Source organism: Bufo bufo, chromosome 10 (genome assembly GCF_905171765.1).
Source record: "Bufo bufo chromosome 10, aBufBuf1.1, whole genome shotgun sequence".
NCBI lineage: Eukaryota > Metazoa > Chordata > Amphibia > Anura > Bufonidae > Bufo > Bufo bufo.
The window spans coordinates 137,143,964-137,160,661 of NC_053398.1; the positions used below are offsets into that span (position 1 = coordinate 137,143,964).

General features: G+C 42.9%; 1 protein-coding gene across 2 annotated transcripts in view; it reads right to left on the reverse strand.

Moving 5' to 3' along the window:
• MYLK3 (myosin light chain kinase 3) overlaps positions 1–3,484 on the reverse strand; it is a 38,908-nt gene extending 35,424 nt beyond the window's left edge. Inside the window, exon 1 of one of the 2 annotated variants that reach the window (XM_040409945.1) lies at positions 3,114–3,484. In XM_040409945.1, the coding sequence (XP_040265879.1) occupies positions 3,114–3,206 (93 nt within the window). In that variant the 5' untranslated portion in view covers positions 3,207–3,484. Of the gene's footprint in view, positions 1–3,107 lie in introns of both variants that reach the window. The other variant, XM_040409944.1, reaches the window with a different exon arrangement.
• Positions 3,485–16,698: the final 13,214 nt, after the last annotated feature.

The window sequence follows — 16,698 nt, forward strand, 5'->3', positions numbered from 1 at the left end:
GCAGTAATCAAAGCAAAAGGTGGCTACTTTGAAGAACCTAGAATATGACATATTTTCAGTTGTTTCACACTTGTTTGTTATGTATATAATTCCACATGTGTTAATTCATAGTTTTGATGCCTTCATAGTCATGAAAATAAAAAAAACTCTTTGAATGAGAAGGTGTGTCCAAACTTTTGGTCTGTACTGTATAGTAACACAGCTGGTAATAATACCGCTATACAGTGCATATATAGTAACACAGCTGGTAATAATACTGCTATGCAGTACATAAATAGTAACACAGCTGGTAATAATACTGCTATATAGTGCACATATAGTATATTAACACAGCTGGTAATAATACTGCTATATAGTGCACATATAGTATATTAACACAGCTGGTAATAATACTGCTATACAGTGTATAAATAGAAGCACAGCTGTTAATATTGCTGTACAATTCAGTATATTGGGCAGACTAGATGGGCCAAATGGTTCTTATCTGCCGACACATTCTATGTTTCTACAATGCATACTTCACAACACAGATGGTAATAATACTGCTATACAATGCGTATATAGTAACACAGCTGGTAATAATACTGCTATACAGTGCATATATAGTAACACAGCTGGTAATAATACCGCTATACAGTGCATATATAGTAACACAGCTGGTAATAATACTGCTATGCAGTACATAAATAGTAACACAGCTGGTAATAATACTGCTATATAGTGCACATAGTATATTAACACAGCTGTTAATAATACTGCTATATAGTGCACATATAGTATATTAACACAGCTGGTAATAATACCGATATACAGTACATAAATGGCACAGCTTTTAATAATACAGCTATACACAACACATATAGTAACACAGCTGGTAATAATACTGCTATACAGTGTATAAATAGAAGCACAGCTGTTAATATTGCTGTACAATTCAGTATATTGGGCAGACTAGATGGGCCAAATGGTTCTTATCTGCCGATACATTCTATGTTTCTACAATGCATACTTCACAACACAGATGGTAATAATACCGCTATACAGTGCATAAATAGTAACAGAGATGGTAATAATACCGCTATACAGTGCATAAATAGTAACACAGCTGGTAATAATACTGCTATACAGTGCATATATAGTAACACAGCTGGTAATAATACCGCTATACAGTGCATATATAGTAACACAGCTGGTAATAATACTGCTATGCAGTACATAAATAGTAACACAGCTGGTAATAATACTGCTATATAGTGCACATAGTATATTAACACAGCTGTTAATAATACTGCTATATAGTGCACATATAGTATATTAACACAGCTGGTAATAATACCGATATACAGTACATAAATGGCACAGCTTTTAATAATACAGCTATACACAACACATATAGTAACACAGCTGGTAATAATACCGCTATACAGTGCATAAATAGTAACACAGCTGGTAATAATACTGCTATACAGTACATAAATAGTAACACAGCTGGTAATAATACTGCTATACAGTGCATACATAGTAACACAGCTGGTAATAATACTGCTATACAGTGCATACATAGTAACACAGCTGGTAATAATACTGCTATACAGTGCATATATAGTAACACAGCTGGTAATAATACCGCTATACAGTGCATATATAGTAACACAGCTGGTAATAATACTGCTATGCAGTACATAAATAGTAACACAGCTGGTAATAATACTGCTATATAGTGCACATAGTATATTAACACAGCTGTTAATAATACTGCTATATAGTGCACATATAGTATATTAACACAGCTGGTAATAATACCGATATACAGTACATAAATGGCACAGCTTTTAATAATACAGCTATACACAACACATATAGTAACACAGCTGGTAATAATACCGCTATACAGTGCATAAATAGTAACACAGCTGGTAATAATACTGCTATACAGTACATAAATAGTAACACAGCTGGTAATAATACTGCTATACAGTGCATACATAGTAACACAGCTGGTAATAATACTGCTATACAGTGCATACATAGTAACACAGCTGGTAATAATACTGCTATACAGTGCATATATAGTAACACAGCTGGTAATAATACCGCTATACAGTGCATATATAGTAACACAGCTGGTAATAATACTGCTATACAATGCATACATAGTGGCACAGCTGGTAATATTACAGCTAAACAGTTTACAAATAGTAGCACAACAGTTAATACTGTTATACAGTGCATAAGCAGTAGCACAGCTGGCAATAATACCGCTATATAGTGCATAAGTATAACAGCTGGTAAGAATACCACTATAAAGTACATAAATAGACTGCATAGAGAAGATGCCTTCACAACACGTCTTATAGAAGGAGTTTTCCGGTTTTATAGTGTTATATAATATAATGTTTTAATTCCTTACGGATTCCAAGATCTCTGCTTGCGAGAGTGAATGAAAACATTCAGACCCATCCTTCCTTTTATCTAACAGATATGAGTGATCGGCATATTACGTTAGTCAGCACTGATATAATGTAGCCCCGCACCCATCAATTGGACAGTGGAGATTTCCATTCATTGACAGCAAGCAGGACTCTTGACAATGGCGAGGAGTTGAAACATGTAGTCAATTAAAAAGTTGTCTTACTTTTGATTATACAATAGTTAAGCTTCATTAAACTGGATGGGCCCCTTTAAGTAAGCGTCATTTACCTTCTCCTCCTGGAGGACCCCTTTATAACCGAGGCCAAAGCAGGAGGACCGTGCAATGTATCAGGCTCTTCAAACACAAAATCTCATCATCTGCCCTTGGAATTTAATGATAGCATCTGCTGGGAGTTGTAGTCCAGCCATATCTGCTAAGCTGATTTAAAACGGATAGGTATATGTAGCAGAGTTCAGTTGGTCTGACGTAGCAGAACTGAAGTAGTATCAGCTACTACACACTACAAGATAATCTCAACCACACAGAGCCTGATGACAAGTTCATCTCTGCTACATCTGTGTACAATATAACATCTCACACAGTGTAACGGTGGGATACAATAATTTATCGGCTGGGGTCAGTGTGCCCGAGGCTGGGACTTGTAGTGCTACAACCACACAGACATAGACTGAACTGTTACCGCAAACTTCTTGATGTAATCGGAGACGCTGAATCCCCCCGTGGCCAGCCGGATAGATCTGTGGAGCGGGGAGTCCTGGTACAATGTCCCCATGTTCTCCCTACGGGAACCGACCAAGTAGCCGGAAGATCTCTGCAAATGTTTTAAGATAACAAAAAAATCCACAGAAGCTTCCAGTCTGATTGGATCGGGTGTTTGGAATTTCGTTTTATCAGACTGCGCTCCAGGCGTCGCCACCTTGTCATGGCCTTATCTCCTGCCGGGCGGAATACAGCTTCCTGCAGAGGAGATGCCGTCACTGCGAGCCGGAGAGCAGGAGATGGCGGGACGGACAGAGAAACCTTATAGGGGGCGGCATAGAAAAGAACTTGTGTATACACCGGGGTGGGATATAGTAGGAAGCAAGTGAACAGTCAGGTCTTCAAGAGTGACAAGGGCCAAATTATGATGTCTACGGAGCATCTCCAATATGACCGTTCCTGTGGGCCATTCCCGCTAGGTAGTGGTTAGTACCTACCAAAAGTGGTCCAAGGAAGAACTGTTGCATAAATAGTAACACTACGGGGAATAATACCGCTACACAATGAATAAATAGTAACACTGCTTATAATAATACTGCTATACAGTACATAAATAGCACAGCTGGTAATAAAACTGCTAAATAGTACATAAATAGTAGCACAGCTGGTAATAATACCGCTATACAGTGCATTAATAGTAGCACAGCTGGTAATAATACCGCTATACAGTGCATAACTAGTAGCACAGCTGGTAATAATACCGCTATACTGTGCATAAATAGTAGCACAGCTGGTAATAATACCGCTATACTGTGCATAAATAGTAGCACAGCTGCAAATAATACCGATATACAGTGCATAAAGACAGACAGATGTATGCATTGCATAGAAAACATGCAGCCCCCCTCCTTTCATGGTCAAATAGCCCTTACTTTCATAGTTTTCCCAATTTTTCGGCTGACTGACTGACCTTCATTTCTTAAAGTAATGATGGCCACTCGTTTTTCTTTACTTAGCTGCTTTTTTTCTTGCCATAATACCAATTCTAACAGTCTATTCAGTAGGACTATCAGCTGTGTATCCACCTGACTTCTCCTCAACGCAACTGATGGTCCCAACCCCATTTATAAGGCAAGAAATCCCACTTATTAAACCTGACAGGGCACACCTGTGAAGTGAAGACCATTTCAGGGGACTACCTCTTGAAGCTCATCAAGAGAATGCCAAGAGTGTGCAAAGCAGTAATCAAAGCAAAAGGTGGCTACTTTGAAGAAGCTAGAATATGACATATTTTCAGTTGTTTCACACTTGTTTGCTATGTATATAATTCCACATGTGTTAATTCATAGTTTTGATGCCTTCATAGTCATGAAAATAAAGAAAACTCTTTGAATGAGAAGGTGTGTCCAAACTTTTGGTCTGTACTGTATATAAACTGGTCAATAGTGCAGAATGAGGATGGAGCCACAATGAAGCAACTCGCTTACTCTCTCTTGATGCCCCTCAACTGCAGGCTTTTTTATAATCTGCACCATTTGCCATCAGACACAGAGTTCACTTAATGTAGCAGATTAACAAAACATCAAGATCAGCTATAATGTATCAGATAAGAGTCTGAATACTACACAAGCAGCTAGCCTCAGCCGAAGTGTCACTTGTATACAGTCAGGGATAGAGAACACACTGCCGCTGATTGCTTGTACAGGACAGATAGTACTAAACTGTGATAAATGCTCATCCTTGGCTCCACGCGTTTCCTAACTACTAACATCCTCAGGAGCCCGCTCTCAAACACACAGTTTCATTCATTCATCTCAGAGCAACGAACGCGCTGCGCTCCGGCACTAGTGATATTTAAACCTATTACTCCTTTTTTTGCACTACTTTTTTGTGGAGCGGACAGTCGGATGGCGGATCGCGGACCCCATTCAAGTGAATGGGTCCGCGATCCGCATGCGGCGGCCCCAGGTTTGGGGCCCTTGCGTTGCGGACCACACACGCACGTCGTGTGGATGAGCCCTAAGGCTTGCATATGAATGCATTTATAATTTTGGGTAGACGCCAGGCACATGAATAACACCGCCTAATCCGATTTATAATATAAATCTTTTATAAGTTTTTTTTTATATTATAGAACAAAAGGCGTAATCCAGCCCACACTATGGCAGCAGGATAAGGCGTCACACACTGCTGTTATAATGGACAGAAAACAATCAGGAGTGTGGAAGAGAACAAAACGAATAACAGAGGAACCAGACATTATAAATAATAGGTCGACACTTCCAGCAATATATCCACTACTCCGCTACCTATTCAGAGCTATATTCCACTACATAGAGGGCAGTATTATAGTAGTTACATTCTTGTACATAGGAGGCAGTATTATAGTAGTTATATTCTTGTACATAGGAGCAGTATTATAGTAGTTATATTCCTGTACATAGGAGCAGTATTATAGTAGTTATTTTCTTGTACATAGGAGCAGTATTATAGTAGTTATATTCTTGTACATAGGAGCAGTATTATAGTAGTTGTATTCTTGTACATAGGAGTAGTATTATAGTAGTTATATTCTTGTACATAGGAGTAGTATTATAGTAGTTATATTCTTGTACATAGGAACAGTATTATAGGAGTTATATTCTTGTACATAGGAGCAGTATTATAGTAGTTATATTCTTGTATATAGGAGCAGTATTATAGTAGTTATATTCTTGTACATAGGAGCAGTATTATAGTAATTATATTCTTGTACATAGGAGCAGTATTATAGTAGTTATATTCTTGTACATAGGAGGCAGTATTATAGTAGTTATATTCTTGTACATAGGAGGCAGTATTATAGTAGTTATATTCTTGTACATAGGAGGCAGTATTATAGTAGTTATATTCTTGTACATAGGAGCAGTATTATAGTAGTTATATTCTTGTACATAGGAGCAGTATTATAGTAGTTATATTCTTGTACATAGGAGGCAGTATTATAGTAGTTATATTCTTGTACATAGGAGCAGTATTATAGTAGTTATATTCTTGTACACAGGAGCAGTATTATAGTAGTTATATTCTTGTACACAGGAGCAGTATTATAGTAGTTATATTCTTGTACATAGGAGGCAGTATTATAGTAGTTATATTCCTGTACATAGGAGGCAGTATTATAGTAGTTATATTCTTGTACATAGGAGCAGTATTATAGTAGTTATATTCTTGTACATAGGAGGCAGTATTATAGTAGTTATATTCTTGTACATTGGAGCAGTATTATAGTAGTTATATTCTTGTATATAGGAGCAGTATTATAGTAGTTATATTCTTGTACATAGGAGGCAGTATTATTGTAGTTATATTCTTGTAAATAGGAGCAGTATTATAGTAGTTATATTCTTGTACATAGAAGGCAGTATTATAGTAGTTATATTCTTGTACATAGGAGCAGTATTATAGTAGTTATATTCTTGTACATAGGGGCAGTATTATAGTAGTTATATTCTTGTACATAGGAGGTAGTATTATAGTAGTTATATTCTTGTACATAGGAGCAGTATTATAGTAGTTATATTCTTGTACACAGGAGCAGTATTATAGTAGTTATATTCTTGTACACAGGAGCAGTATTATAGTAGTTATATTCTTGTACACAGGAGCAGTATTATAGTAGTTATATTCTTGTACACAGGAGCAGTATTATATTTGTTATGAATATGGTGCTAGTTTAATTCAAATTAGTCTTTGTCCTTACTGATAGAAGCTATAAGTGTGACATTGTGACATATAACAGATCATGGTCATATTGGGGAAAGTCTTTGTCTCTGTTGTAAGATTTTTAGACTTCATCCAGATGACATGCACAAAGCAGGGCGACAATCATATCCATAGCCTCATTTTAACGTAAAGCCTAATCATTGTTTACTGAAAACCTCTGCAACTACCCGCGTTTGTATCAATTCCTTGCCATTTTCTAAAATCTCTGTTTGCTGTCAGTGCATAGAAACAGCCTGACTTCATAGACAGAATACGTCGTACTCAAAGCAGTTGTTTGAGAAGGACATATCCAGATTGTCAATAGAAGCAATGTTCCCATTCACTGACAGCAAGCTGAGGTATGACAATTAATTAAATATGATTACATAAAAACTGGGAAATAAGCATCTCACCCAACATCTCCTTCGCTTACATTTGGTCTTTGGTACCAGCCATGAAGACATCTAGAGTTTGAGACCAGCATAAATCACAGAGATTTCCAGTAGCGGTCCTTACACTGGGACACAGTGGAGAGAAGTGGGCACCCAGCAGGGAATGCCGCGCGATCTGCTAAACCCAGAATTGATCCTGGATATAACAGTAATCCCAGTGGTGGCACTCGTGGTCCACACCCAACTGTGCATCTCTGGGAGAAGGTCCTGGCTGCCTGCTGCAAAGATTAGTATTAAAGGTCATTCCTTGCAAAGCCCCATCCAAAAGTGTACATCAACTCCATGGCATAAAAATAGCGCCAGTCACCAGCATCTATTAGTACAGGTGAGGTAGAGAGAAGGTCACCATGTGCCAAGGTATCAGAAGGTTATAAGTATGGCTGGACCAATGTTCCCCAACCTGTGGCTCTCCAGCTGTTACAAAACGACAATTCCTATGATGCCCTGAGGACATAATGGGACTTGTAGTTTTTCAACAGCTGTAGAGCCATGGCTTGGGGACGTTCAACGAATGCGAATTTCCTCGCGCTTCGTGGTAACGAATCGCATTTTTCCTAAAATGGCAGCTACACATTTGAGGACATGGGGCAAGGAACTCTGGGAAGGCGGGATCACTCAGAATGACATGCATGCATGCAGCCAATCAGCAGCCAGCCCTGTGATGTCACAGCCCTATAAATACGGCAGCCATTTTAGATTCTGCCATTTTTTTTCAGCGTTCAGAGTGCAGGGACAGGCGTGAGAAGGCGCTAGGGACAGCAATTGTAAAAACTTGATTGTGGAAAAAAAAACTGAAAAAGCTATTTATAAGTGCAGGGAAAGGATAGGGAGGAATCATTTCACAGCATATTAGTGCAGGGAGAGACGTCAGAAGGCGCTAGGGACAGTGATAGGAAAGCGATTTGCAAGTGCAGGGAAAGATTTATTGGGGATCCAAATAGCCATTAGATAGCTCTGTCATTCCAGCTATATGTTCTTGGGCTGCAAGTGCTAGTTTGAAAAGCCTTTAGTGGCTTATATCTGTGGAAAAACAAAAATATATACGCACTTCACGGCTGCATCTTTTTCTAGTGAAAGTGTATAGGGGCGTATTTCAGTACTACAAGAAAAATATATACACACTTCATTGCTGCAGTTATTTCTGGTGAAAGCGTATAGGGGCGTATTTCAGTACTACAAGAAAATATATACGATAAGGGAAAGGATTTTAGCAGCTCTCACCTCTGGTCACCTGCCTGAAGCACGGAAAAGGAAAGTGGCTTGAACCTAGCCACACTTGATAAGTCCAAGAACAATCTTGTGTCTCTCCATGTGACATCTTTGTTGGATTTTATTACAAGCCGAATAAAGAAAACTTTTTATATGCTGAAGCTGGAAGAAAATATATACGCACTGCACTGTTGCAGTTATTTCTGGTGAAAGCGTATAGGGGTGTCTATCAGTACTACAAGAAAAATATCTTCTCAGTTCACTGTTTCACTCTTTGGTATCCTAATGCTGCTGCTGCCATATCCACACTATGTCACCTTGCCACTCTGTGGTATCCTGATGCTGCTGCCATATTCACACTATGTCACCTTGCCACTCTTTGATATCCTCCTGATACTGCCAACTCCATATTCTGTCATTGTGCCACTCGGTGACCTTCTCCTGATGCTGCTGCTGCCCCCACCTCCAGACTCGGTCATTGTGCCACTCGGTGGCCTCCTCATACTGCTGCCAACTTCAGACTCGGTCATTGTGCCACTCAGTGGCCTTCTCCTGATGCTGCTGCCGCCAACTCCAGACTCGGTCATTGTGCCACTCGGTGCTCTGCTCATACTGCCACCAACTCCATACTCAGTCATTGTGCAACTCGGTGGCCTTCTCCTGCTGCTGCCAACTCCATACTCGGTCATTGTGCCACTCGGTGGCCTTCTCCTGCTGCTGCTAACTCCATACTCGGTCATTGTGCCACTCGGTGGCCTTCTCCTGAGGCTGCCAACTCCATACTCGGTGGCCTTCTCCTGATGCTGCTGCTGCCGCCACCTCCAGACTCGGTCATTGTTCCACTCGGTGGCCTTCTCATTCTGCTGCCAACTCCAGACTCGGTCATTGTGCCACTCAGTGGCCTTCTCCTGCTGCTGCCAACTCCATACTCGGTCATTCTGCCACTCGGTGGCCTTCTCCTGATGCTGCCAACTCCATACTCGGTCATTGTGCCACTTGGTGGCCTTCTCCTGATGCTGCTGCTGCCACCACCTCCAGACTTGGTCATTGTGCCACTCGGTGCCCTCCTCATACTGCTGCCAACTCCAGACTCGGTCATTGTGCCGGCATCAGGAGAAGGCCACTGAGTGGCACAATGACCGAGTCTGGAGGTGGCGGCAGCAGCAGCATCAGGAGAAGGCCACCGAGTGGCACAATGACAGAGTATGGAGTTGGCAGCATCAGGAGAAGGCCACTCTGTGCCCTCCTCATACTGTTGCCAACTACATATTTGGTCATTGTGCCACTCGGCCTTCTCCTGATGCTGCCAACTCCATACTCGGTCATTGTGCCACTCGGTGGCCCTCTCCTGCTGCTGCCGCCAACTCCAGATTTGGTCATTGTGCCACTCGGAGCCCTCCTCATACTGCTGCCAACTCCATACTCGGTCATTGTGCCACTCGGTGGCCTCCTCATACTGCTGCCAACTCCAGACTCGGTCATTGTGCCGGCATCAGGAGAAGCCCACCGAGTGGCACAATGACCGAGTCTGGAGGTGGCGGCAGCAGCAGCATCAGGAGAAGGCCACCGAGTGGCACAATGACAGAGTATGGAGTTGGCAGCATCAGGAGAAGGCCACTCTGTGCCCTCCTCATACTGTTGCCAACTACATATTTGGTCATTGTGCCACTCGGCCTTCTCCTGATGCTGCCAACTCCATACTCGGTCATTGTGCCACTCGGTGGCCCTCTCCTGCTGCTGCCGCCAACTCCAGATTTGGTCATTGTGCCACTCGGAGCCCTCCTCATACTGCTGCCAACTCCATACTCGGTCATTGTGCCACTCGGTGGCCTCCTCATACTGCTGCCAACTTCAGACTCAGTCATTGTGCCACTCGGTGGCCTTCTCCTGATGCTGCTGCTGCCAACTCCAGACTCGGTCATTGTGCCACTCGGTGCCCTCCTCATACTGCTACCAACTCCATATTTGGTCATTGTGCCACTCGGTGGCCCCCTCATGCTGCTTCCACCTCACCACTATGTCATAGGTCCACTCTGTGGACTTCTCATGCTGTTCCCACCCTCCCCACTTCATGACTGGTCCACTATTTTGGCTTCCAGCCTGGCTGACATCATCATTCGTTTGACTTTTCTTCTGATCTGTCAGAAGGAAGGGAAAATGAGACGCACAACGGATCCTGTCCGTGTAGCAGCTGTAAGGCCTGTATGGTCCCATCAGAATTGGCTCATGATTTGGTAGCCAAAAGCAGGAGTGGGTACAAAACACAGAAGACATGCAAATATTTCATTCACGTGTCATCTCTGTTTTAGATCCACTCCTGGTTTTTTGGCATTAGCAATTCTGATGGATTACTGACCGAGTGAAGGCGGATGCTCCACAGACAGGATCCATTTTTTGTGGGTTATTGTTCTGACGGATCAGAGGACGGGCAAAATAATCAGTGATGTCAACACAAACTTACTGCTGACCCCCTCTCCACTCTGTCGGGGGGGCTCTACTTGTATAAGCGTTTAATAGAACAGGTTCTGTAGACATCTATGTGGAATCAGCTGCCGACGGTGTAAAAGGAGCGCGCTTCTTCTTGGCGCTAACATCGACCTGTAAGGCTGAGTTCATACTTCAGTTATTTGGTCAGTTTTGGTTCCGTGACTGCCCAAAGTGAAGTGTGGAGAGATTCTCAGAGCAACGCCTGTCATCTGCATGTCATACTGACTCACAGTATTTTTTCACTACCACAGCAGACTCCCTATGCGTGTTACTGCAAGGCACAGTGTTCTACACCAATATAAAGGCCAGAAGTAGCAGTTTTTAACGTAATATGCCGCGAATAAATTCGGATGGAAGCAAATTTTTTTTTTTTAATTTGGCGAACTGGCCGAATCAAATTTTTGAAAAATTCGCTCAACTATAAACTTCAACAATAAACTGATCAGAAAGTGCCCCCATGCCTAGACCCCCAGCGATCAGCCGTTATCTGTGGGAAGGCCTATCAGTAAGGCCCCATTCACACGTCCGCAATTCTGTTCCGCATTTTGCGGAACGGAATTGGGGACCCATTCATTTCTATGGGGCCGCACAATGTGCTGCCCAGATCCGGAATTGCGGACCCGCAATTCCGTTCCCCAAAAAAATAGAACATGTCCTATTCTTGTCCGCAATTGCGGACAAGATTAGGCATTTTCTATTAAGTGGCGGCGATGTGCGGTCCGCAAAATGCGGAACGCACATTGCCGGTGTCCGTGTTTTACGGACGTGTGAATGGACCCCAAGTGTTAATTTTCCTGTGGTGGTGCTGCAGGGAATCTGAAGTATTACACAATGTCCATTCAAATCAATGGGGTTGCCTCTGTAATACAGGACGGGTCCTCCAGATAGAGACGTTCTTTGTATACGTTCTCCACCAAGTAACCAGGATCCTGAAAAAAGAGAACCCGCTACCTTATCAACTTAAAATTTCGTAATAGGGTGTATTAATATGGATTTTCTACACTTGAATGTCCTCTTAAAGTGAAACTACTGTTACAATTTTTTTTTTAGGAAACCTGCCACGTGGTAATGCTAATAGACTCGACAGCATAGAGCACTTCCCTTGTTCTCCCTCAAATCTCAGCATTCACTTGTCACCATTAGGGGGCGATCTGCATACAACTGTCAAATTACTATTGATATAGGAAAAGCTCTCCCTCTAGTGGTGACAACAGGCAGCTATTTTTTTTAGAAGAGTGTGGAATAGAGGAACCATACAGTGCACTACAAAAAAAGAGCCAGGGCCTGATGACTAAGAAAAGGATCCAAATCCTTTTTATTGCTGGATTCTCAGAATATAGAAGGTAACAGTAATTTCCTTTTAATAAACCTAACGTAACCAGTTTTTGAAGATTTTTTTAAGAAACTTTATTTAAAAGGGGTTGTCTATTAACCTCAGTGAACATGCACTGTATGGAACCCAGCGGTCATACCCACAGTGATCAGATCCAGTGGAGTGGTTCCCCTAGTTTCTGCCCCCTGCTGGTGATCATAGTGTTTCTCCTGTTTATCTTGAATTGGTTGAATCGTCTCCAGGTCGATCTAATCTATGGCACATATTGAATCTGACATGTTAAAAGTTTGCAGCGGGATGTATTATACTGTAGCTGGCATAAGCCGCCGGATGGACAGGCCTCGGAGGAAGGCGGCGTGCCGACCAGAGGGAGAGAAAAGCAATGGATTTGATCTACACTGCTCAAAAAAATAAAGGGAACACTTAAACAACACAATGTAACTCCAAGTCAATCACACTTCTGTGAAATCAAACTGTCCACTTAGGAAGCAACACTGAGTGACAATCAATTTCACATGCTGTTGTGCAAATGGGATAGACAACAGGTGGAAATTATAGGCAATTAGCAAGACACCCCTAATAAAGGAGTGGTTCGGCAGGTGGTGACCACAGACCAACTCAGTTCCTATGCTTCCTGGCTGATGTTTTGGTCACTTTTGAATGCTGCCGGTGCTTTCACTCTAGTGGTAGCATGAGACGGAGTCTACAACCCACACAAGTGGCTCAGGTAGTGCAGCTTATCCAGGATGGCACATCAATGCGAGGTTTGCTGTGTCTGTCAGCGTAGTGTCCAGAGCAGGGAGGCGCTACCAGGAGACAGGCCAGTACATCAGGAGACGTAGAGGAGGCCGTAGGAGGGCAACAACCCAGCAGCAGGACCGCTACCTCCGCCTTTGTGCAAGGAGGAACAGGAGGAGCACTGCCAGAGGACTGCAAAATGACTTCAAATGTGCATGTGTCTGCTCAAACGGTCAGAAACAGACTCCATGAGGGTGATATGAGGGCCCGACGTCCACAGGTGGGGGTTGTGCTTACAGCCCAACACCGTGCAGCACGTTTGGCATTTGCCAGAGAACACCAAGATTGGCAAATTCGCCACTGGCGCCCTGTGCTCTTCACAGATGAAAGCAGGTTCACACTGAGCACATGTGACAGACGTGACAGAGTCTGGAGACGCCGTGTAGAACGTTCTGCTGCCTGCAACATCCTCCAGCATGACCGGTTTGGCATTGGGTCAGTAATTGTGTGGGGTGGCATTTCTTTGGAGGGCCGCACAGCCCTCCATGTGCTCGCCAGAGGTAGCCTGACTGCCATTAGGTACCGAGATTAGATCCTCAGACCCCTTCTGAGACCATATGCTGGTGCGGTTGGCCCTGGGTTCCTCCTAATGCAAGACAATGCTAGACCTCATGTGGCTGGAGTGTGTCAGCAGTTCCTGCAAGACGAAGGCATTGATTCTATGGACTGGCCCGCCCGTTCCCCAGACCTGAATCCAATTGAGCACATCTGGGACATCATGTCTCGCTCTATCCACCAACATCACGTTGCACCACAGACTGTCCAGGAGTTGGCAGATGCTTTAGTCCAGGTCAGGGAGGAGATCCCTCAGGAGACCGTCCGCCACCTCATCAGGAGCATGCACAGGCGTTGTAGGGAGGTCATACAGGCACGTGGAGGCCACACACACTACTGAGCCTCATTTTGACTTGTTTTAAGGACATTACATCAAAGTTGGATCAGCCTGTAGTGTGTTTTTCCACTTTAATTTTGAGTGTGACTCCAAATCCAGATTGAGTGTGACTTTCAACCCTCCATGGGTTGAAAAATTTGATTTCCATTTTTTACATTTTGTGTGATATTGTTGTCAGCACATTCAACTATGTAAAGAACAAAGTATTTCAGAAGAATATTTAATTAATTCAAATCTAGGATGTTATTTTTGTGTTCCCTTTATATTTTTGAGCAGTGTATTTACATAGCACAACAATGACATCATTCAGTGCTGACCTTGAATACGTCCTGACAGCAGAGCAAAGAGCTTTCCTGTAACAGCGGCGCCTCCCAGTGGCAGAAGGTGGTAGAGTAGCTGTCGTGCACAACAAACCTCCTGCACTCGGTGTCATAACCAAGGCTAGCTATGGAGACTGTGTTCAGAATTGAAGATATCAGGAGCCAAGCAAGAATCTCCTTCTACAAAGGCTACTAGCAATTGAAAAAGTCTTCAGACCCTTTCACTTTTTGCACATTTTGTTATGTTGCTACTTATGCAAAAATAAAAATAAAAAAAATTTCTTCCATCATTCTGCTCTCAATACCCCATAATGAGAAAGGGAGAACAGAAATTTAGAAATTTTTGCAAACTTACTAAAAAGGAAAAACTAGAATTTTGCATGGACAGACAGTAATTATTCCCACCCTTTGCAATGACAGCTCTGGGGCCTCCTATTTCTCTGCGTCATTTTTGAGATGATTCTACACCTTGACTGGAGTCACCTGTGGTAAATTCATTTGATTGGACACAATTCTGATTTGCCATGTCTATAGAAGGTCTCACAGCTGACAAAGCATCTTAGCAAAAACCAAGCCATGGGGAGGAAAGAACTGCCTGTAGAGCTCAGAGACAGGATTGTGTGGCGGCACAGATCTGGAGAAGGGGACAAAGCATTTCTGCTGCACTGAAAGTTCCCAGGTGCACAGTGGCCTCCATAATTCTTAATTGGAAGAAGTTTGGAGCAACCAGGACCCTTCCTAGAACAGGTTGCCCCTCCAAACTAAGTAATCGGCGAAAGGGCATTGGTAAGAGAGGTGACCAAGAACCCAATGGTCCGTCTGGTTGAGCTCCACAGATCCTGTGTGCCAAAAATAAGCCTCTCCTCAGTAAACGACACATAGAAGCCACCTGGAGTTTACAAAAATGGCAGCTAAAAGACCCTCAGACTGTGAGAAACAAGATTCTCTGGTCTGATGAAGCCACGATTTAACTTTTTGGCCTCAATTCTAAGCGTCGTGTCTGGAGGAAACCAGGCCCTGCTCATTACCTGCCCAATACCATCCCTACAGTGAAGGCTGGTGGTGGCAGCATCATGCTGGGGGGACAGGGAGACTGGTCAGGGTGGAGGGAAAGATGAATATTCTTAATGAAAATCCGATTCAGAGCTCTGGACCTCAGACTGGGCCGAAGGTTCACCTTCCAACCAGACAATGACCCTGGGACAACTCTAAATGTCCAGAGCCCTGACCTGAACCCTGGAGACACCTGAAAATAACCGTCCACCGACGGCCCCCATCCAACCTGACAGAGCTTGAGAGGATCTGCAGAGAAGAATGGCAGAAAATCCCCAAATCCAGGTGTAAACCTTGTGGCATCATCTCCAAAAAGACTGAAGACTGGAATCGCTGCCAAAGGGGCTTCAACTAAAGCTACTTTCACACTGGCGTTTTGGCTTTCCGTTTCTGAGATCCGTTCAGGGCTCTCACGGTCCAAAACGGGTCAGAATGCATCAGTTTGCCTCCGATCTGTCTCCATTCCGCTCTGGAGGCCGCCTGCAGCGTTTTGCTGTCCGCCTGACGAAGCGGAGCCAAACAGATCCGTCCTGGCACACAATGTAAGTCAATGGGGACGGATCCGTTTTCTCTGACACAACAGAAAACGGATTCGTTCCCCATTGACTTTCAATGGAGTTCAAGACGGGTCCGTCATAGCTATAGAAGACATAATACGGATCCGTTCATGACGGGTTCATGCGGTTGTATTATGGTAACGGTAGCGTTTTTGCAGATCCGCAAAAAACGCTAATGTGAAAGTAGCCCAAGTCCTGAATGAAGGGGCTGAAGACTTATGTCAATGCAGAATTTTAGTTTTTCCTTTTCAATAAAGTAACAAAGATTTCACACATTCTGTTCTCACTTTGTCATTAGTTTCTCCTCCGCAAACTAAAAATACTACTGTTTTAAGATCAAATAATTCTCCTACATTTTCTCCACCACCTATAAAGCTAAATATTCATCCATATGCCAGCTTTTCCACAAGTATTTACTGATCTTACGTCAAGACCCTGAGTTTTACAAAGTACCATCCACAGGCTACTAACGCGTTTCTCCAGGTGCCCCCTCCCGTGGTCACATTCTATCCCCGAGTTTACTTTTACTGATGGCAGATCTTAGTCTACGTGGTTAAACAAAAGGGAACTCAACAGAAATCTCTTAATCATGAAACCTATTGGTTATTTCTTTTTAAAAAACATGGCACAAGTAGAAAAACTGGCTTCATTCTTCACTATTAAACCAGGATTTCATTTTTGAAATGTTCAGCAGTCACTTGATTTCATGCCTTAACTGAC